Genomic DNA, 23507 nt, shown 5'->3' on the forward strand with positions numbered 1-23507 from the left:
TGTATCGTTGCTGTGAAAAGACGTGGAACAACGTGAAGAGAGAAGGTCGGAGTGGAAAGGAAAAGGGACAACGAGAGGAAAATGGAAACGCGAGAAAAGAAAAGCAGCTCGTCACGACGAGCACGTTTCCCAGAGAACCAGTCCTTTTTCTGCCGGCACGATCCCGCGTCGACTCTCGTCCAATCCCTTTCAGCTCCAGAGGGTGCCGGGTGCACGACGTTACGACGGTATATAAGTTCCGTGGTTTATGTCGGTTCGCGTTGGATTAAGCCTCCCTCGGATGTATCGACGTGGCTACTCTCTGTTCCCTGTTCCTCTAACCCCGAGATGTAATTTTCGCGGCCGTAGCTGCTATGTATGGGCCCCCTAAACGATTTTCTAAATGGTTGTTTATATTATATGAGACGCGGGATACGAGCCAATTGTGAGAATAATGTTGGGGTCGTTGAGCTTCGCGCTAGAGGTTGGTCATAGTCTGAAGTGAAATTGTTTGGTATATTCTACGTATAGAGCTTAGTGAAAAGAAATCGACGAGAACTACAGATAAATGCATTTTCCTCTGATGATTGTTGCACGTAACGCTTTGTGAATTCTAAGTAAAATTATTTAGAAAACTTTGCATCGAAATTAGCCGGTCCTCGTGATCGATGGAGAAACAGGATTATCTGACCGAAAAGCGAAGTGTAACGATGAGTTTCACAAAAAGGACTTGCTTTTATTGCACAGAAAACAGTCACGTATCGAAAGTATGTACATCGATCCAGAACGGCGTGGTTGTACAAGGTCTTAGATGGACTTTAATCAGGTCAAAATCGAGTCAAATGTTCGTTCCAATTTACTGTTATTCTCTTCCACGCGATTACATCTGGTCCGATTTTACAAGACTATAAAAAAATCCTTTCAACTTGGTTGTGTTTGGTTGTGTCGGCTCTGAATTCTGGAACCGGAAGCGATTTTACTACTCTCTGGTAAAACGGTCGAGATTGCATTGGAATCGTTGATCGCAAAAAACATTAGCGCCGCGTTAAAACAACGAATAAAATTTCGGTTGGAATTCGTTCTGGCAGAGTTGAATATATTAAATCTTGGTTTCAGGCAGGATACGTTCGACTAATAAATTTCGCTTCTTTCCTCCAGCTGGTATCCTTAGCACCCCTGATAGCGTCAAATCCATCGTTCTTACAATGGCTGCAAGTAAAACTATCATTAATCTGGCCTCGCCTCCTCTTTCGCATTTGTCCTCCATCCACGTTCTTCGGCCTGCACCGACGAACATTAATTATCGGAAAAAGGAGCTGCAAAAACGTCGGTCCATCGACCATATCGCGCGAAAGTGGTTCGCAGCCATTGCAAACTCCGATCTGGATGCGGAAAAAGGTGCAAAGACGATTTTTTCCTCGATGGAGATAAAAAATCGTTTTACCGTTGTGTTTTATTTGTTTCGTCTCAGTTTCCACTTGCATTTATTATACGGCGACGGGTTTGTTTCAATGCATTCTCGTACCTTTACTTGGTTTTATATGGTTAGATATTTCAAAGATGTAGTTACGAATTTTTGGAACCGAAACAAATGCCATAGGATCTATATAGGATTTCTAGAGTAAGAAACACAAAGAGGAAAGTTCGTTCATTAATTTATCGATACTGGTATATTTCTAGCGTAAAATTAAATTGTTTGTATCATAAAAAATGACATATTTTGTAGCACCCTGTGTATGGTAAAAAGATGATCTGGTTTATGGCTAAGGTTGGTTTGACTATCCAGTCAGACATATCGTTACTCTCCAGAAGGAATAAGAGAAAACACGATAAAACCTCGACCGTTCAAGAGATTCGCAAATACTAACCGAAATACCAATTGCTACATGAAGAAAAGAAAATTGGAATCGCGCAGGACAGAACCGAAGAAGAAAGGATCCACTTTCCCCCGAGTGACTCTGTTTTCCTTGCTTCTGTCCCCATCCGACACGGTTACACGGCAATGCATCGCGACCGGTATTCACCGACGTTTTTCACCGACTGTCTGCCTCCGCGAGGTAGACAGGGGTATCTCAGGCTCGATAACAGAAAACCTCGTTACACCGAACGTCTGACCTGATATCTATTCTCGATCTCTCCAGCGCACAATTCAACCGTGTTACCGACGGACTAACGACAATTCCCTTATTCTTCCAGCGTTCGACAATACGTCGTCCGCGCTTATTCAGACGTTCGTCGTCGCGGATCGATTTTCGCTACGTCCCAGAAAACTTATGAGTAAGCTCCTTCGCGGCGGAACGGAACAAAGACACGGTGACTTCCGATCTCCTTTGACGAGTGTCGTCGTCGACCACGATCAATCATTTTTCAAAAGTTGAAGATGCGTGACTTGAACGACGTTGTGGTAATTTGACTGGCGGGAAAGACCGAGGTTAATCGAAGATAGATCTACAAGCTTCATTCAACCTTTCAACTCATCAGATATAGCGTACAACGATCTAGACTCTAACTGACTCATATATGAATGACACGAACTCAAAAAATTAAACTCACAATTTTATATTGCTTGATATGGTTTGAATAGTTTTATGAAAAATAAAAGTACGTTTACGTGAACTGTAAAAAGCAAATATTTCATGCTTTTAAAGTTTCTCGAGATAAAACGGTGTAAGAAGAGTAGAGTATTGGAAGATAGTAGAATTTATGAAGGAATATCAGGGTAAGCTGATAGAACTAAGCATATTGATTTCATGTTGCTATTCATCGATTAACACAACTTTACTTTCTTACAATGCGCGGTTTTATATCGTTGACATTGGAAATCGATACACAGAACTTTCCTTCGATAATAATTTTAGAACTTTAGTCTTCCAATTTTGAATTATTCCACTCGAAACTTTCAACGAACGAAACCTTCTTACGACGTAGCTCAACGCTGTCGTCACCGTTTCACTAAACCTTCTCTTACACCCGCCTTATGAGTCAAACACGTTGCAACGATCGAGTTCTCAAAGCTCACGTTCGAGCCGCGTCGTTCGACTTTAAATCGTTTCCAGGAAGCTCGTAAAAAGTCACTGTAGCTCGCGTTATACAAGCCGAAAGGATTCACAGGCTCGCTTATTGGCAGCTCGTCTAGTCGGAGCGTAGAGTCGACAGCGGCGCCGTAGGTGCTCTAGCTGAACGGCGCTCGACTCTTAAATTATTACTCGGTTACGGGGGTTTTATTGCGCCAATAATAAAAGGCAGCGATATCGCCACCACCTTCGCTCCTACTTAGGGTCCCGTGTGTATGTGACGTTCCGTTATGGCAGCAAAATATGATCGTTACTTACACCACGTCTCCAATGCCTCCATTGAGCGTCTTTAGCGCTTGCACGTACCACGCTGTGCGGATTTAAGTCCTGCACCAGCGGTGAAGATAGCTGACGAGTGCTGCCCCGTTCAACTTAGCGCACGTTCTTCAAATACACTGTACCAAGTTTATATCAGGAATATACGATTCGTACTATAGCGAATCTTGATGTTTCGATTTTGAATTATTTGGGACTCGTCGACAATAAAGCTGCGAGTGTTCGTGTTCGACAATGCTTTACGAGCGTTCGTCGTATGGGATTTGGTACTGAGTTAAGAGAGATTTTTTCTCGAGAGTTCGATTTTTTAGTTTTTTTAAAAAGTACTGGTATACATATATGTATTTAAATGTTTAGGTTTGCTTTAATTCATTCGTACAAAATAAATATTATTACTAATAAATAATTCTGTTACAAATGGTTATTATTCTTACAGAAGGATAAGAAATAATTATCTTCCTCATTTATGAACTTCTCACTAAAGAGATCCAATTTTTAAATCGACACCATAGCAGTCAGAATAGCGGCGTTGTTAAAAACATCAACGTGCAAGTGGTCCAAGAAACGAAAACAAATTGTAAACCGAGATTGACTGTAAGTGATAAATCCGAGTGCTGCAGAGTGACTTTGTAGTCAGGATTTATTTGCGCCCTCAAAGTAATCGTCCATCAAAAGCTCCCTTATCGAATCCAATCCGTTAAAACTGACGTTCGTAAAACCTACGCCAATAGCGACATTGTTTCTGAACATCGATCGTTCGAGACACGAAAACATAACCGTTTCATCGTAAGATGGTTGTATAAATTTTAACGAGCATTATCACGAATTTAGTTCGAGCGATTAATCGTTTTCCGACACGGTATCAAGATTACATCGAAAACTGTTTCTGGCCATGTTGCACTCGTCAACGTATCGGGTATCTTGATTGCAAGATAGTCGGCGATATTCGAAATATTCCGTGGAATATCATCGGACTGAATCCTCCGATGTTACCGTTTCATCGCGTTCATTAATTATCTCGTTTTACGGTCGCGACAGTGTACGTGGGTTCGCGTGGATCGAATTTACAATTTACAAATTGTAACGCAAAACAACGGCGAGTTCCGCACGGGCGAACCTCCCCATTTAAATCCGTTAATTGCTTGCGCCCGTGTTCACTCGCGTGACGAACGCGCCATCGGCGCGGAATCGCGAAATTCTTTTCGACGATTAATAAGCGGGAACAAAAATTACAATTATTGAAAGTAAAAATAAAAATACAGAAAATTTAATTGGTTATTGTGTTTTTCCTTTTTGCGATGGAAGTGAACCAATAAAGATAGATTCTTATATTTTTTCTACAGACGAAAAAAGCATGTAAACGTATTTTTTAATTATTTTTCAGTAGTTATGGCACACATTAAATTGGTTATTCCAACAGGTTTTATTAGCCTTAAAAATACTATAGACTTATAAATACTTTTAAAAAATATTTCAAGGGTTAATAGCTACATTTTAATCTTGATTTATACTATGACTTTATATCGCCCTTTACTCGAGAAGTGAATTGTGAATTATCGTTATAAAGTAGAGGATCTGTGTTCTAGTTACGTAGAATTTCGGCCAATGAATTCTTCGAAAGAGTAACCATGTTGAGTAGTAATTTGGCGAGACGTCACCGCTAAACGATAGGCGGGTGCTCACGGTCAGTCATTGTGGTCGTATCAAGCAGCGAGCAAGCTGTAATGGATAGCGTGCACGATATACGTGATACGTTAATCAATTGCAATCGGAACACCCAGGGCGTAATATAAATTTCGATTTCGAACTTCGTTATCGAATAAATCACGTAAATACACGCCTCGTATTTTCCATAATATTATATTACCGCATTTACGTGCCGTATTTTCACTTTGTTGCTAGAATAAATTTCTATTACAATCCGTGCCTTCTTCCTGCGTTTTTAAGTTCCAAAATTTCGAACATGACCGTTATTTAATAAAATTAATATACCGTATGGGAAAACGTCGCGTGTATAGATATTAATAGGTTTCGTTCATTAATGCTTCTCGCGGACGATAGCAATCAATTTCAGCTCGATCGTCGTTTTGTTCAATAAACGCGAGGCAACGTATGATAATGCGTCGAACGACGCCACGTATGATAATGCGTTGAACGACGCCGGTAACGATCTTATCGGTTCACTACGATTTAAGCCTTTATCAGTTCGGCTGTGCGATCTCGCAAATCGACGACAAATTCCGACGAATCTGGGAAACGCGCAGTAAATCAAATAACTCGATCACGTGCTGCTCACTCGAATTGAAACAATACGAATATTCCAAACGATTTCGTTCCTCTGACGGTGTTTTATCCGTTTTACAATCTTGCTGAAGCTTGAAATGCGTTAAACCAAGTTAACATTGTTATACATGTAGAATTTCTGTGAGAGAACATTTTTCTAAAATTCATCCGAAATGTTTGTACGGGTTAGAGGCAAATGGAAAAGGAATCGAAGGGCGCTTATGGTCAGTTAGATCGCAAAAAAAGTATTGAATAATACAGGTATTTTCAGAAACAGCGACTTCAATGGACTGTTTATCAAGCATGCCATACATCACTGTGCAATGTATCTTCGGCTCGCTGGTGCTTGTTAAATGTAGCGGTACAAATTCGGAATCGATACCATTCTGAAAATGTATCGTCCTATTGTACCTTATTCTTGTTCTAATATTTCAAGTTAAAACGGTATTAAGAGAAACTACAATTTATATAAAGCTTTTTCGCGTAAGAAAAATGTGTAGCAACTTATAATTTCGCTTTGTGGATTTGTTATGTTTATTTGGCAGCTAAGACATAAGTTTCATTAACTTATGTCGACTCTGGCAAAGGCTGGAGTAAGAAGTATCTTCTGCGTCAAGGTCATTTTAGAGTTTTATTGCGAATTCATAGCCTCGTTTCAGAGATGTATGTAAATATCGCAATTCTTGGTAGAATTTTTTCTATTACTTTTCTACTACATATGTAATGGAGGTCAACATGGTGACGAAAGCAGCAATTAAATATAACGATGACTGCGTAATACGCTAGAATACGCATTAAATATAATTTACATTTTAGGCGAATAAGACATTCCAGAAGATTCCGAAATCTTTGGAGAGATGACAGAAGCCTTGAGAGAAAGTTTTGAAGATTTTGGAAAGCTCAAGGCCCCCAAAACATCAAGGCTTCCAAAATGCCAAGGACATCAAGGAACTAAATCTTCCAAGGACCTCAGGAATTCCGAGGATTTCTTGGAAAGGAAAGCCATACAGAACCCAAGGGGTCTGAGATTCCAAGAATCTCTTGGAACTTTAAAATTAGTTTATCGTTTATAATTGTTTTGAACTTTTTTTAAGTTTTTCGTTGTTAGTTGATTAATTGATTTCACGAGAAAGTACGTATCACATATTAGTAATATCCCGTGCTCTCGAAAAATCTTCCATTGGCAACGCAGCATTAGACATTTAAAACAAGCAATGAACGATCGCGGAAAGAGATCAAGACTGCAATATCGTCCGTGAACATGCTTTATCACAAGCGATATACCCGAAACACGCGAGGCAGACTAGCTGGCGATGCTTCACAGAGACATCACAGGTTTATAGATCAGTCGGAGCCAAGTGGTGTCGGTGATTCTCAATCGGGGCGGTACTAACGCGCTCACATCTCCGTGCCAAAAAGTTCGCGCGTACGCGCCCTGCTCGGAAGCAAAAATGGAAGGGGTAAGAGCATGAACGAGGACGAAATATAGCGAGAACCAACGAAATAGAAAAAGAGAGGAACCGAGGAGCGAGGATAGAGAAATATATAGGGGCTGAGAGAAAGGGGCAGAGAAGCGGGGAAAAATGGGTCGGCGCCGGACTTTAATCAATGGTTTCGGCGCCAACTGGGCGACGGGGCGCGTTTCTGTAAAAAATGCGCGGCTACCCAGCGAACACGATGGAAATTCGAATTGTCGTTCCGTTGTACTGTGCGCCATCGTCTTGGTCGCGAACAATCCACGATTCGAATACTCGCGTGAGAACCATTGTATCATTTCCTATACGCGGTTTGTTTTACGGTTATTCCCTCCCCTCCTCCTCTTTTTTTGCTTCTCTGTTTCCCTTGTTTTCACGTCAGTTCCTATTTTTCCATGCTCTTGCTGGTTTTTGCCTCATTTTTTTTGTTTTCCAGCGTGCACCAAGTGTGACGCTCGCTGACTCACCGCAAACGCGACAGGAAAAAAAGGATTAGTGTGATGTCGTGTCAACGATGTCATCGCGGTCGAATCAAACTTCGCTTCAGCGAACAAGAAAAAAAAAACGCGGCTAACTGGATGGTTGGTCGGCTGGACCGCGTTTTTGTTCACGACTCCGCGAAAATTCGGGCGCAGAAGCGCACTCGAAATCCTTGATCATCGCGAGAGATGGTTTGTTAAAGTGGCGACGCCAGTGCGAGTTACCACCGTTTCCGCGTTTGATCTGACGTCGATGTTTGCTAGATGATTTCTTAAGTGGACATTTCTTAAGTGTCATTGGTTCTAATTAACGATGCTGTTCGTTGAAAATCCTTCAGCTTATAGCTCCTTCGTTTGACGTATGTGTGTAATGTGTCATAGTTCCACTGAGGGACAAAGATACTTGTTCTTTGTAGCGAGTTGAGTCTGGATAGGTGTTAGTTCGAATACATCGAAAGGTTAGTCAACTGATTTTAATATTACAAAGAACACAAGCATACTTTGTACGGTAAACTATACAATGGTTCGAATCCTTCAAGGCGTATTCTAGTTCCTGATAATTATAATTATGTTAATCTGGAACGATATAAACAGAGACACGTTTGTATTTCGAGACGTTTCATATTTTGATGGCCAAAACATGATCAAAATTGAACATTATAAGGAAGGAAAGATGATGGACCTAAGGAAATGTTACTAAATTTAGTTAGCAAACTTGTCAATAGGTTTATGTTTTAGTCACGAAGCCTTCGATAAGAGCAGTTTTAATAATAGAAGACTGTTCAATTTGTAATTATTCATAACCGCATCAGGTTCTATCCTGCTCTATCGCGTCTATATTTAACCAGAAACTAAATTATTCCAGTTCTCGATCATTAACATTAAGGCGCAAATAAATGAAAATAGTAACTTTGCTTTTCTGACTAAATATCATTGGCGATTAAATCTGACGATCGTTTAACAATGACAAGTAATCGCTCGTCACCTGAGCCAAATTAATCCATGACTCGAGGTATAACGCGTCGCAAAAATCTTCCGATCGTTCGCGACTCTAACGAGAACCATTTGTATTCCACGTATCGCTTTCTACGCTCATTCATACATTAAACATAACGTAGTATACAGCCGCAGATGTAAGATAAACGAAACAATCCGAGTTTATACGATCTATTGACACCGTGGACGACTGAACATCCTGACAACTGAATATCATTAAGATAATAAGTAGATAACATTTTCCTTGGTGTATTCTTTCCTCAACGAAGATTTATTTCGTTGCTGAATTAATATGACTGGCTGTTTAGTCAAGAATTTGGCAACATTCTAAAGATCGAAACGATATTATAACATAATCGTCCAGTGACAAGGTTCTGCATTTTTATTAACCGAATTACAATACGCTCAAGCAGCTCGTCGTCTTTTACATTTCCATCGAAAAAATTGCAAAGTTTTGATGGTACCCTAATCGCGTGTTACGGTCTCGTGGAAGCATTTCTCGGCAATTTTTCGCGGATTCATTCGCAGCAGCGCTTCTTTAACGACTTTAACTTCCTTAACTCGTTCAATGGTACTCGACGCGTAAAAGCAACGCGTGGCGCGCATGCTCGCACCAGTAGCGTACACTACGAGCATTTAAACTAAACGGTGGCACCAGCGCGTTCAAATTTCACCACGGGCGCACTCGAGTGTTCGTTAAACGAGGTTCAACGCGAAAGCGTTAATGGCCATCTTACTTTCGCCACGAGTTTCTCGTTGCTCGATTACTTTGTGGAACACCCCGTATAACCTAAATACGACGTACAGGGACGCACACGAGCGAACAGGCGGCCGCGCGTCAGCGAACCTGTCGTCTAACACGCCGCGGCGGAAAGTGTACTCAGTCAAGCTGTCGAAGGGCAAAGCGCTAAATTCACGCCGTGCAATTTCCGGCAGCGAAGCTAGCTTCTGGAGGCTCGCGAGTAAAATGGCAAACGCGTGTGTAAGCGCGTCTATGCGATGGCGTAGCACACGTGCACGCGCAATATCCTCACTTGAAGCGACACACGAAGCGACGATAAAGCGACGAGAGGCTCGAAGTGTCGTGAAAACGAGCTTTTCCGTAGAACGTTCTTAATTATGACACTCGTTTATCCTCGTTCGCCGTAATACTGTCGCCATCGTGTCTCTTGTTCTTCACAAGCGCACGCATCTACACTGGGAATAAATTATATCGCTAACCTCTTGGCTCCTTTGTCCAATCCTAACGCACGTCCTTGGCTAACTAAGTCTTGTTTCGCACGGGCCTCTATCTTTCCCTCATCGTGTATTTCGCTACGCAAATTTACGACATACTTGCGGGAATTTTAAATTTGCTCATAAAATATGTATATCTTATGATCAACAGAAAATAAGACGAATTGTATTTTGCGTAGACGAGACGTGAAATATTTAATACTGTTAGATATGGTATAATACGTTAGTTCGTATTTTGTCTACGTAGTTTCTTCAAAACAAAATTTACAGGTATATATTGAAGAACTGTCAATGTAAAAGATAAATACGTTCTGTAATTGGCGATATCTTGTATGTGTCTGTTGCTGTAACAAATACTTGCATATTCTTGTAACTATCATCGTCCTAAAAACTGTATTCGAAATCTAAAAAATACCGTAATTCAGGTTTTAGCTAGTCAAAGTGCGATTCGTGTAAATCCCACATTTTATCCATATACTCGTTCTTCAACGATATATCGGGATCGAAGTCATTTCGAAACGGAGTACCGTTTACCAAACGTGTCTCGAATAACTGAAGTCGTGTGTTTGAAACTTCGTTCTAGCTTTCGACACGATTTCTCGAATGCTATTGCGCAAACGTTCGCTGCCGTGACCGTGAACATTGAAAACACACAAGCCGACGTCGACCGTTGCGCTTTGTACGCGAAACACGCTGCGAACCGTCTGTAATCGATCGGTGACAGTCGTCGAAATGGGAAGTTGAAAAATACGAGGCGAAGTTCGAACGACGATGATTTAAGTTTCGTTCACAATTCACTGTCACATAGTTTGTAACACGCGTAGGCGTACGGAGCGCGACAGCGCGAGTCAACGACCTCGATGATAATCCAGCCGATCAATAACTCTTCCGGGAGTTCGGGAACGCGAAGCGAAGAATTAATCGCGCGAATCATCGTTAAACTGCGAAAGACATGCGACACAAAACGCGCACGAGAAACGGACTGTTTAACACAATTTGCCAAGGGCATAGACGCATGCATGAGGGGGACATGATGTTCCTTCGTTTCGCAGAATGAATGCGTCGTTAACTTAATCATCGACTGTTTGCGACAAACCGCAAACACGCGACGCCGTGACCTGTGATGTATAGGGGCATTAACTTTAATGGTGCAAACTGTGGCCGAGGAATGAGAAGTATTTCATAGAAACAGGTTTCTTCGATCAACGAGTAATATAATTGGGACGAGGCGCACCATGATAGTTGTAATTTACATGATAGTTATGAATCTTCGTAAATTGCTATGCAAAGTTGAATTTACACGCGGTAGTATTTTTGCGAAATTGCTGATATCGCCATTGCCATAGTCATTTTTATACGTTCATTATTTATCAGTTTTTTGTTAAACTGTTTCCTAAAATATTGCGACATATGCGATTGGGACTATCTTCCATCTTCAACAAATTTCCTTGCAATCTCTGAATATTTCAAAATATACATAAATATGCTTATCTATCATTCCCTCCATCACGTAGAGTCGTATTCATATCTCTATAAAAATCCTTGGTCAAAACGGCAGTCTCGCTATCGGTAAATTTATCCCGCCGCTTCTTCACCCCTCTGCCACCCATTTTTAACTCATCGTCCACAGAAGCCGTGCGTAACCATTACGTATTACCCCGGTACACCATTTTCAGGTACAATATTTTTCGGATGAAATGCATGTACCGTTGGCGTCGGCGTCTCCTGACGTTATCCAGAAACAAATGGACTTTTAAATTGCACTCGCGACCCCCACCTGTAGTCGGTGGGAGCGGGCCCTCGCAATGGTCGCCGATAACGGATGCAGTGCCGTGCACTCGCGACAAATTTGTACCATTATATTTCCGTATTTACTTGGCCGCGTGGACCGCGGGGTCAGTGCTTTGTTCTACGCGTAATTACGTCCCCTGGCGCTTAATTCACGACGATTAAATTGCACGACCCCTTCCCTCGCACGTTCGGCGTTCCATTCCGCCCTTCGACCCTTCCGTCCAACGCCAACCCACGCTCGTTAATTCCCCCGAAATAAGTGCATCGCGCGATCACCGGGACTTTCGGGTCCGTGTACATACCTTGCGCAACTATCCGTTTCGTCATATTCAAGGGACAAGAAGTAATTGCTCGTCGCTTAATTACAACGTGCACAGAGTGTTTCTTAACGTTTGTGCAACGCTGTAGTCCATTTCCTCCCTCTAATGCCCGTAATGCAAATACTTATGGCTAATACGGGCATACGTATAGTGGAATTCGATTTGCTGGTTACGATTTGTTGGTTCCGAGCTAAGTGATCGTGATTAAGCGTGCTTTTGTGATGCTGAATAGCGGTACTACATCGTTATCATTTGTTGAGTATTACTTTGAGACAAAATATATGTAGTCTTATGAATTAGGAATATACGTATGTTTTAATGAATTTGGAATATACGTATAAATAAGAGCAATGACTAAGTTCACAACGCTTACGCTTGTAACGTGTATGAAGCAACGCACTTGTTACTTAACTGTTTATTTAACTGGACTACTGACATTATCGAAGCTAAAGTATATTTTATGGTAGGATACACAGTCGCAGAAGTATTCGTCTATTTACCATACTCGATTCGCATGTAGGTACATCAACGAACACAGAACATCCATACGGCATATACATATGTACACCAGGTTACCATTAAAATAACAGAAGTTACAAGAAGGTAATATTGTCAACTGTTTCATATTCATAATTATCATACAGCAACAAAAAATTGAATGAGATAGCATAACGTGTTTGAAAAGTTAAACAGGTCAACAAATACTTATTGTAGCTGACTGTATGTAAAAATACCTTGTTATAGATCGCTATTCTTTGTACATTTCTTGTAAATTAGAAATAAATTTTGATATTAAGGAATTAAATAATGATACTGTAGGCACTGTACGCGTTGAGAAATCGCTCATATTTCTAAATGCGAGTCTACGAGGGAGAAAGGTATATAATATGTTAAGTTGAAATATAAGATGTCACAGTTAGAGAGAAATTTGTACACCAAGGAAGGAGACATAATGTTTCGATGATGCTTTTGGAACAAGTGGAAAGGGAGAGATTCTCTTACGTTAACGTTAGCTGTAACTGCTAATTTAATTAAGCAACGTCTTTAGTTGCGCGGTGCGCGACCTTATTCAGCGCAGAAGTCGCATTACCGTCCTTGCAAATTAATAACAGGCATTATCTGACGGCTGAGTTTCGCGGCATTAAGATACCGTCTCGCGGAAGAATTATCTTTTCGTGTACTTTCAGACGTCGGTGAAAGCCAGACGTTACATTACGAATTAAATTACGCGTTGAAAGCGCGGAAGATGTAGTTTCGAATCGTCATTGTTACGCAATGAACGGTATTGTGCGTAACGTTACATTCCAAGTAGAACCGTTATCGTACTGTACTACTACTCCACGTGGAACATTTAAATCCATTGAAACTCGCTTTATCAGTTGTTGCTGTAATCGTATTATCTAGTTCTGCCAAGTAAAAATTCTCGCAGAAATGAAAAAGGATATATTTTTATTAGAGTCAACAAACAAACAAGTACAAGGATCGGATGATGAAAAGTATATTTTTCTCAGAATCAAGGATGAATGCGTTTTTTTCAGAATGAAAAACAAACGAGAACAAGGACAAAAAGATATAAAAAATTGATAGTTCTTTTCAAACACAGTATGAATCATTAAATTGTGTAAAAATGTGTACACTTGTCCTTCCTGTTTCAAGTGTCCAGGTTTAATGTCTTATAATAAACTACTCAATGAAACTAATAAATCTCTGCATGAAAATTGTTTCATTCCCAATTGTTTTATGCCATTCATAAATTTAATTTTGCCAGGTCGATTATCCAAAAATCGCTTAGCTTTGTCCCTCATTAGTGCAAATAATCTCCTGTATCTTTTTCGAGCTTTTTCGCAAAGAAAGAATGAGGAAAGTATCAGGAAAGACAGTATCAGTTAATAGCTGTCAATCAGGAAAAGCAAACGGAAGTTGAAATAGGGAGGTGTCTGAAAGTTCCGTAGAGTGACTCCCGACTCCTAATGAAATTCTTCGAATGCACCGGATTTCCTCGTTGGCTGTGGACAAAAGGGGACCGACCACGATCGAACTCATTATAAAATCGAACCGTCCGAGAAGGATGCGACGGGCGTTCGGCTAAAATCATTCTTGACACGTAATCCCGTTACCAGGAGGGTAAAGGAGACAGGGGTCGGACAAAGCGTCCAATTAAAATTATGCAACGTCCATTGTGCTCGTTATCGCACGCCTATCACCGACAGAACCGACCGGGGAACTTTGGAAAACTCGCTAGGTCCGATGAAAGCGGCAGAAGAAGTTTTCATCGCCTCTACCCCATTCGTACCACCCTCCCCGAAAACCGCCGTGACAAATTCGTTTTCCTCGCTACCGCGTTTCCGTATTTACTCCTGCTACGTCGCTTTGTCCTCGCGTAATTACGTTCCGCGGCGGCTTAACAGCCGACAATTACTCGCCCGGTCGTCGTTAATTTCCCTTGAAATAAAAGACGACAATGACGACGACGACGCCACCGGTGAGACGCAATATCAGAGGGAGGAACGCGATACCAATCTTACGATTTCCACTGACACAAAGACGATCCCCAACGTTCCCGGCAGAGATTCCTCTAACGGGACTTTCTGGCAACTGGGACCAACTGACTCGCTTTTGCAACGACGATGGCAACGTTATCGCGGACTCCAGACCTAACTGGCAGCTCGAATTGCCTGGGTTTCGGAGGAAACGTGTAGGTCGTTCCCGCTAGACGTGATTTAGGTGTCGAATAGGTTTGATTAGGTGTCGCTTCGATGACATTGCAGAGTCCATGACTAGGAGACTGAAATTCGTGAAGAGATTCGTCGGTATCTTTAGTTCTTATCTCGAGGTCCTACAAGGAGAGGGAAGATTATCGATTTTAAATTGAAATATATGATTTTTTCAAATATTTAGCAAAATCCATGCTATTATGTTGTATTTTTTTAATTGAAGAAAGCTCTTCTTACCAAGATGGTTACAATACATAATTAATTATAACGAAGGCAATATATGAATGCACAATTGAATGCAATAAATGATTTATCTTATTGGTCGTATTAGCGCTATTTCTAGAATTCTCTCTCGTAATAACAATATCGATATGTACAAGAGTACGAATAGAATATGAATAACATCGATTATAACCTTTTACGATCGGAATATCTATCCAGGTCGTAGGAGGTCAAGATAATAGAATAAAAATGAATATATTTACAAACAATTAATTTGTTTGCGTCAGTGCTTGGCGCCGTTACTTACCAATAGAATACACATTACGTCTGTAATGAATTTTCATAACTTGGTATCCGAAGCAAAAATCACCTTGATCTAAACCAAAAATTCTTGCCACTAGGGTTATCGCGAAACACCATGAACCTCGAGTAACGGCAAAGTTTTTCGCCAGCCGTTTGAACGAGATCGTTCGAAAGATTTCAGCATCATTTTGTAACGTGTTACATAAAATTCTTGCGTAACGCGTTCGAACACGTTGCCGGATTCCTTAGGCTCTGACAGCTTCCGCGACTCGGCCACGATTCAGTAAGTAACCGTTCAGCACGATGAAGAGAAGCGTGGCCAGTGTTTTCGAATGTAAACGCAAGAAATGCATCTCTGGCGCACATAACACGTTGCAGCTGCGTGTTATTCGCGCGAACGAACCGTCGTGTCGTAGTCACTGTAGACCCAGTAGTAACCTACCTTTATGACCGACGATCTCGCGAGTGCGTTTTCCCTTCTCCTCTCACGTAACACGAGCGTGCAGGCTATCGCGCGATCGCAGTGCAACCGAGAAATCGCCTCGTACCACCTTCGCCATCCAAGTTTCAATAACAGCGCGTGTACGTTCGACTTGCCGGCTTCGTTTCGCGCCGCGACTCGTTATAGGGTCGTTACCCCTGGATATACGGAAACGATGATATCTCTTTCGTTTCTGCTCGTACCCGGGACCAAAGTTTGTGTGCTTCGTGGATATTCCTATTGAAATCGAAACGAAAGAAGGTAAGTTCAATTTCTCATCATATTTGTCAGATTCAGTGGGTTTCTATTGTTTTACTGCATTCCGCGGAGAAATGAATTAACACTGTTAGCAACATTTCACAAGTTACAAATTACAAATTATAAACGACAAGATTTTTCTGTTTATACATCTAATAAATTAGAATCAACAACACAGTAGCAGTTCAAGCTTGTCGATGAATAAATTCCTATATCAATTCTACACGATATTGTAAAGATGATCGAACAAATAATATACAATAACTTACCACTTGATCCAAACGGGGTTACGGAAAAAGAAAAGCAAAAAGGAAAACGGATAATCTAAATGTACTATTGGAATTACACGCATGATATTAAATTGATATTATTAACCCACATCGTTCACTTCAAGCGTTTTCCTCATTTCTTCATTTACATGTTTTAATATCACGTATTACATATCTTTATTCCACCTAACATGGCTTTACTGTTGCAAAACAAACTTGTTTGTCGAGATACATTAAGCGTGGATAACAAGCGATCCTGCTGATAAAGCTGTTCTTATTATAGAAAAATTCTGTTTTATTCAGGAAGGTGGTCGCGCTTCCGCGTTGTTTTCTATGAAATCTCGAACGACCGCGAGACCAATGGGACTCCGACCAACTTTGATCTTTCATCATATCGCTCTGTCGATTCGGCAGTTAACTTGCGCGCATAAATCACGATTCGCGGCGACGATAGTAAGCTACGCTAGTGCTGTTGTCCATTTTCGAACATTTTTGTGGTGAATTTTTCCTTTCTTTCTCTCTCTCCTCACTGACATCGTGGAAAGTATGCCAAGCACGTAATTCGCGCCTACAGGTGTGCGTGCGTGTTCACGGAGGTTTGGCGTTCGTGCAAACGTATGCGGAATACGACTCGTGCGATCGAGTCCGCAACGAAAACGTGCTCTCACTGCATTGAAAATTAAAACAACCTAGCAGACGTATCTGCTGTTTCTCAAGCATCGTCCGTACCGTGAATGACAACGAGGTTTGCCGGCAAAAAGCGTCATCGTGCGAACCATTGAACGCATTTAATCGGATGCGTTTTGCTGGCGATGAGGTGGATATGTACTTGTACTGCGTCTTATTGCAATACGAATGAAGTTTGCGTAACCTTTGGTTGATTGTTCAGAGGTTGTCTCGCCGCAGTTGCTCACAGATTCTTGTGTAATTACGTTGCGTTAGTTTAAGCTGGGATCTTTGCTCGCAGAGCATAGGAGGAGCAGTCTGTCCTAAAGTGGTATAAGTAGGTGTGCTGGATTTTAGGTGAGAATTTGTTCTCAAGTGTGTTCAGTTTAGAGAATGAAAGAGAGAATATGGAAAGATAGATAAAGAAGAGAGGAAAAAGAACCTGACCTTAACCTGATCACTTAATGTAATTAGTCGCTGTTTACGATACAATTTTTTATTTTGTTGTCATTCGCTTATTGCAGTTATTAATATTTATGGATTCAAATCGTGACTTTTTCATATTAGAAGTATTAAAGTCTCAAGAAAACATGCAAGTGCTCTTAATAAAAATAATAATAATAGTCGTTATTGAGATAAAGGATACAAGTTATAGGTCGCAAAATTATCAAACGATCTTGATGTTTTCTTACACTATTAAATGATACGTGCAAAATTCTGCGTTACATCACGAGCGTTTTTCTTCCGATGTGTCAAATTGTACAAGTACGTGTAAAATTAGCTGCAGACTATTTTGCAGCGACATCCATAAATTGATACGTGTCTAATCGTATTCGATGATGTTGACGTATCGCCGTAGTTACATAATTCGAGATTTCCTAACTGCTGTCACAGCGAAAGCAGTGTAACTCGTAACACCGCGTAACAGACCAATCATTGACGAGGCGCAATGTAAATAAATAAAAATATGCTTCACTCGATAAAACTACGTTCGCTTTCTCTTGATCCACATGAAGGTTATCCTTTCTTTAACGTTTAAAATTTAAAATGAAATCGAGATTTAGGACAGAAACGAGTTGTTCTTGCAATGACACGTAATTTGCAAATCATTTAACAGAAACAGGTATCTTGTACTTTGCCTCGTGACCGAGTAAATGGCAAAAACTTACCATGACGCAGAGAAAGTTTTCGATCCTTATTACCTGATCACCTTTGGAAGTCGAATTGTTAATCATTCAAATCTTTCTTCTTAACAAATCTTCAACGAATGACAAACTGTAAATCAATCCGCTGATATTTTTCTATAAAATAGGTTTTCGCTAGGTGAACTTTTTAAAATATAAATATTGCAAAAGAAGAAGAAGAAGATATTTTATTTGAAATCGTATCCACCTACAGTATTTCTTTCAGCTTATGTATCTACCTACTCAAATTCCTGTTACAACTCTCTAAACTCTGACCAATTTCATGACCTCACCATACCTCTCCTCCCGACACCACTCCCATATTTGTAGCAAGCTATTCGAAACATAGCTAAACACAAATCGGTCTCCTTTAGTCATATTCATTCTACAGTTAGTCGGTGACCACCACGAAAGGCGGTGTGGCTGTGACCTTGATCACCGGCAACGTCCTCGACATTCCCGTAGGATAGAGACACGGAGGTGGGTAACGATGGACGCAGGATTGGCCGTGGTAGAGTGCGCGATTGGTCCGATGGTCTGTCGACAGACAACCGCCACTCCGTTATCATCGTCACTGGACGCTCGTGTGTCTTCGAACCTGCAACTATCTACAGCCAACGCAAACCGTTCTTCAGGGTGTTAAAAAACTATAAGAGTGTTGATCGTGACTCGGTTCATGAACGAAGAATATTATCGGGATCTTTGTCGATTGTTCGCGTGTCTTTGAACCTGCAGCTACTAGCACCTGACGCCAACTATTCTTCTGGACGCTATAAAATCATAAAGGTATCATAGACGACGACCTGAGTCACAAAGGAATACTATTAGAATCTTCGTTTCCATGTCTACGAATCTGCAGTTACTCGCAACGTGTATCATCGTCGATGCTATAAAATTAAAAAATATCGTCCATCGTAACTCAGGTAACAAACAAGGAATGTTACCAGGGCCTTCGACACTCGTCCACGCGTTGAGTATGAAGAAATGTTCCAAACAACACTGAAAAAGGCGCTTGCACGCTTCCCTCGTCAGTTCTCTGTGATTAAGGATCCAAGGAACATTTCACGCCTAGTGTCTCTAACGAGTTCTCGAGTATTCGCGTACTTTCGTACGGTCAATAAGACAGTTTTCGGTCTACAGTATCGCGGTCTTGCGATTGCTACCTGTTGATCGTGTCGTCTACACTCGACCATTGCGAAATGTACAAATCGCGAGCATCCGTTATAGTCGGTTGATTTTGCCGGTTGACTGTTGTGGGCAGACGTGCTGCGGTAGTGGTACAGTGAGGACCGCTGACAAGTTGCTGGACACGTCCTGATGTTCGTCGGATCGTGAATTTGTGACTGAGACGACGCTTGTGGTTTTTACTTCGGAACAAGTGCACTGTGAAAGGTAGGCCATCATCCAGTTGCTTTAAGTTGGAAATTGTTTGTGATGGTAGATACGATTATTGATATGGTTTTGATCAGAGTTATGTTTCTTTGAAATGGAAGACGGTGGTTGTAATTTGTTGATATTCGTGAAAAGTGTATTTGATTCGAGTATTAATTAGAGAAAGTACCACTTTCGTTTTGGATTGCTACTTATTCGAGAGTATCTACGTGTTTGGAGTGAAAAGTTAGCGAAATTTGAGTACACGGAATCGTACATAGATGTTTCATTAATTTTGAAGTCAACAATGTTTGTTAACCCGATACGGTATGTTTTCAGTTACATAAATATTTTTAGATCAATTTCAACGTTTACTCGTGTTGCATTAAAGATTATATCGAAATAAAGATCAATTTTGTTTCCATCACGCTTTATCTTGTAATTATCGATAAAATTACTTTCACTTTTATTATGTTTCAAATTAACAAGTAGCTTCAGGAATTTTATATCCAAAAGAATGGAAACACATTCGGGATCCCCATTGACTCATCGAACCGACGACTGTCCTTCGGAGAGAAACGCAGTTGCTTCGCTGTTTGCTCGCCCATACTTTCGGGGTTATTCAACTTATCCTTGACATTGAAACCGCTAAAGTAGACCATAGAAACGAATTACGCAAACTACAGAATAAAAGAGCTACTACGAAATCTTCGAATCGCTCTCTCAGGAATATAAACGTCTCGTTACATCTGGAACACGTTCCTCGACTGATAGTGAAAATTCTTTTTATTTCTTCCATGTCAGCATATTATATTGGGCTCTATTTTTCCTTCAGAACAGATCGGAATTCTATTTTCTTGGGTTTGAGATATATTCGAAATTACGTCATTCTTTTTCTTCTTCGCTTCGTAAATTACACACGTTGATATGGAGGTCGATCATTTATCCAATCCAGTGTCCGAACGCGAGGAAAGCAGTAGCTCGTTTCAAGGATTACCGGTATGTGGTCAATAATTAAAACCTGTTTGTGAATCACGATCGAATTAGAGCAGAAGGAAAAATTAGGGTAAAGGATCGTCTGACAAAACAAATTCTCTCGAAATTTTGAAGTTTGCTTGACACGACTAAATATAAAATCGTGGTATGAAAATAATATCGTGGACGTTGAGATTTTAATGAAAATGCACAACGGTAAAAAATATTTTTTTCTCTCCGTGACATGTGACGATAACGTAGTTTCTGTAGCAATATTTTCTTTAGTTGTAACCTATTTGCATGTGTAAACGTGAATTATTACGCGGTAATAAATTATCGTCGAGCTCTTATTTAATGATAATGCTGGCATGGCTTTAGACAAGTATAGTCTCAAACATCGGTGCATAAGGATCGTTTTCAGACTTTATTCAAGACATTAATACTTGCATTATTAACGCCAGCCGTCATTTAGATACATAATTTCAGTAGCGTGCATGATCATTTGTCACGATACACTGGAACACTAGTAGGAATTGCGTTTCAGTTAAAGCGATAACACGTAATAGTCCTAAAAATATATTTTTCCATTTCCTTTCAGATCGCCAATGAACGCATATATTTTTTAACTTCAACGGATCTTTAAAAGAATCTCTCTATCAAGAATACATCGAATCATGTTGCCATCGTCGAAGTTGCTCCAGGAGGACCAGCCAGAGCTTGCCAACGCAACCACCACTTCCAGGACTTCAACAAACGGACCCACTACGCATACAACGATCACCGTCGATGACGTTGAAAGAAACGATGACGATCCTCCGCCTTACAGCGCGATTGTTCCACCGAATCACGTCGGTTGGCTGTGCAACTTTTCAGAAAATCGGTATTCCGCGTGCAATGCAACATCCTGCAGGACGGACGCGACTCCGTTGGCTGGCTTCCAACCAGGCCTGACGTCGCCAGGTTTCGGTTCTCATCCCAGGAGAACCGACGGTCAACACGCGTCAATCTCGGTGCCATCAATGCCTTGCAGGCTGTTCATGTTCGGCTCCCGCAGATCTTTGTTCGCGAGAGAAAGTTCCACGGATAACATCTCCATAATCAAGGATACAGGTGGAAGGACGCGGAGTAAGTATTTTTATTGGCAATTATGTGTTCCAGTCACTTTTTATGGGAGATTTATGTATTTATGTATTCGCTTCTTTTCAAATCTGAGATTAATGTTTCTTTCTTTTTTTTTTTTTTTTTGTCCTTGTACCTTATCCCGATTCGTTATTACACGGTTTTAATAGAATACATTTTTATTTTAATTTCTGCTGCTTATCAACGCATGTTAAATAGCGTGAGAGATTTTGTTTACAAAGTGGTCGTAACGCCGCCTAAACGTATGATTCAGAAGTGCGATAATTATTTTTAATTGCATTGAAAATCGCAGCCCTATTTGTCTTGTGATTCGTAATTGTATGTTCAGTGTTTCGTACTTGGAATTGTCACGCTGCGACGGGGAATAAATTCGTTTGAATGCAAAGTGAGGAGGTGGAAGGGGGCGGGCAGAACGCGACTCTTTGCCATGAAATTTTCCATCGTTTGGAGCACGCATGTCGCGTGTAACGAGATCTTTAATGGTGCTCGGTTTCCAGCATGCATAATTCGACCTGCTGAAGATTCATTACCATCAATTTTTTATTGTAATCACTGAATGTAACACGGCAAAATGCACGCGGTTTGCCTTTGTAGTGACATCACCTCCATTTTCTGATATTTTTTTCTCCTCTTTTTGCTTTTGCAGAAAAGCACGGTCGTTTCACTTCGTCGTTACCTCCCTGTTCCAACGTAAAATTAAATTTGTTTTTTATACTCGTCGGCATACAAATGTCATTTTTACCAGGAGTAAAAATGAAAATAAGGAATAAAAGTTACAGTGTGACGATTTGAAATTTAAATTTTTTTCGTGTTTTCGTATTTTCGCTGAAAGATTCGAGTAATCAAAATGTCACAGAACATGTTCAACGTACTTTTATCGCAATCTATTCGAATACGAAACACAATGACTATTATTTTTCAGAATACGGCGCCATTTTGGTCGGTGGAGCGGTGATCATTTTCCTCATGGCCTTGTCGTTGCTGGTGCGGTTTATTATGGACAAACATCTTTGGCGTGGTTAGCCAAGGATTCTTGAAAGATGACGATAAAACGTCTAACGATCTAGTGCGACGTGTTCTCGATTTAGACTGAATCTAGAGTAAGCATTATCACGGTGTAATTCTTCGTCGCATTGCAGGTGTGATTAGAGCATGATTGTCGTGGAAGGAAAAAACTTCCAGTCCTGTAACTCGTGCGTCATCTGTTGTACGTACTTTCATCGTTCGATTCACCTGCTAATAAGTGCGATATTTATGCGTATTTTTGGAAGTAGCATACGTTTAAGTGCTTTGTTTAAGTTTCAACGTTTCCTTAGAGCCTTTTTTTTTTTTTAATACCATACACACGATCTATTTTCTAATTAAATGTAATATACTGCAGTTCTAAAGCAGTATTAGATGCACCATAAGACAATCTGTAAATAATTACTTTCGAATATTTATATAAACTTTTCTCTACTATCTAAATTAGAATACTTTGTATTATCTGTTTTATATCGAAGATTTTGTACAATATTTGTGGAAATAAGATTGACAAGTTTCGAGAAGCAGCCTGCAGTTTATATTTTATTATCCAATTTAGCAAAATGCTAAAATTGCATCGTTCATGTATCGGCAATGGGGATCAGTAAATCATCAGCGTATCGCTACACGACATAGCGAAGGTTACTTAAACAATTTTGTTGATCGAACATATTCCACCCAAGGACGAGTCGATAATCGAATTAGAAGAACAAACGTTTGCTTGTTGACTCTCGGCCTTATATAGCTAGAATCTTAACTACGTATAGTCAATTGAATAGCCAAAATCATCATCATAAGTAGTCAAACCATAGTATATACTTACCTCATTTTTAGATGTAAGTATGCTTAAACAATACACAGAACGTAGATATTTAAACATCTTTTGAACGCGAGAACGAAATTCTTTGTAGTCTTGCAAAATGTTAAACGCTTCGTCATTTTTGTCTAAAAGTTAAACATTTAACTTAAGCAAACTATTAAAGGAAATTGGA

At 40.4% G+C, this 23507-nt stretch overlaps 1 protein-coding gene and 1 long non-coding RNA gene across 4 annotated transcripts; one reads left to right on the top strand and one right to left on the bottom strand.

The window, feature by feature from the left end:
• Positions 1-4733: 4733 nt before the first annotated feature.
• Positions 4734-12019, bottom strand: LOC132904582 (uncharacterized). The gene is made up of 2 exons (XR_009657623.1): positions 11892-12019; positions 4734-5048 (listed from the first exon to the last, which is right to left on the bottom strand). It is a non-coding gene; the product is annotated as an uncharacterized LOC132904582 (long non-coding RNA).
• Positions 12020-15213: 3194 nt separating this feature from the next.
• Positions 15214-23042, top strand: LOC132904570 (uncharacterized). Of its 3 annotated transcripts, none has more exons than XM_060955196.1 (3): positions 15214-15890; positions 20951-21477; positions 22415-23042. In XM_060955196.1, the coding sequence occupies exons 2-3, from the start codon at positions 21027-21029 to the stop codon at positions 22513-22515; spliced, it is 552 nt and encodes a 183-aa protein (XP_060811179.1). In that variant the 5' UTR covers positions 15214-15890; positions 20951-21026; the 3' UTR covers positions 22516-23042. The 3 variants fall into 3 exon arrangements, with proteins under 3 accessions (XP_060811179.1, XP_060811178.1, XP_060811180.1); XM_060955195.1 differs by lacking the exon at positions 15214-15890 and adding an exon at positions 18036-19398; XM_060955197.1 differs by lacking the exon at positions 15214-15890 and adding an exon at positions 19405-19704.
• The last annotated feature ends 465 nt before the right edge of the window (positions 23043-23507 follow it).

The sequence above is a fragment of the Bombus pascuorum genome, chromosome 2 (genome assembly GCF_905332965.1).
Source record: "Bombus pascuorum chromosome 2, iyBomPasc1.1, whole genome shotgun sequence".
In the NCBI taxonomy this organism is placed as follows: Eukaryota; Metazoa; Arthropoda; class Insecta; order Hymenoptera; family Apidae; genus Bombus; species Bombus pascuorum.

Excerpts from the sequence above, each read along its gene's own strand:
- LOC132904570 (XM_060955196.1), top strand. The coding sequence starts at position 21,027 with ATGTTGCCATCGTCGAAGTTGCTCCAGGAGGACCAGCCAGAGCTTGCC. Across the intron at positions 21,478-22,414 it reads TACAGGTGGAAGGACGCGGA|AATACGGCGCCATTTTGGTC; the intron begins GTAAGTATTTTT and ends ATTATTTTTCAG.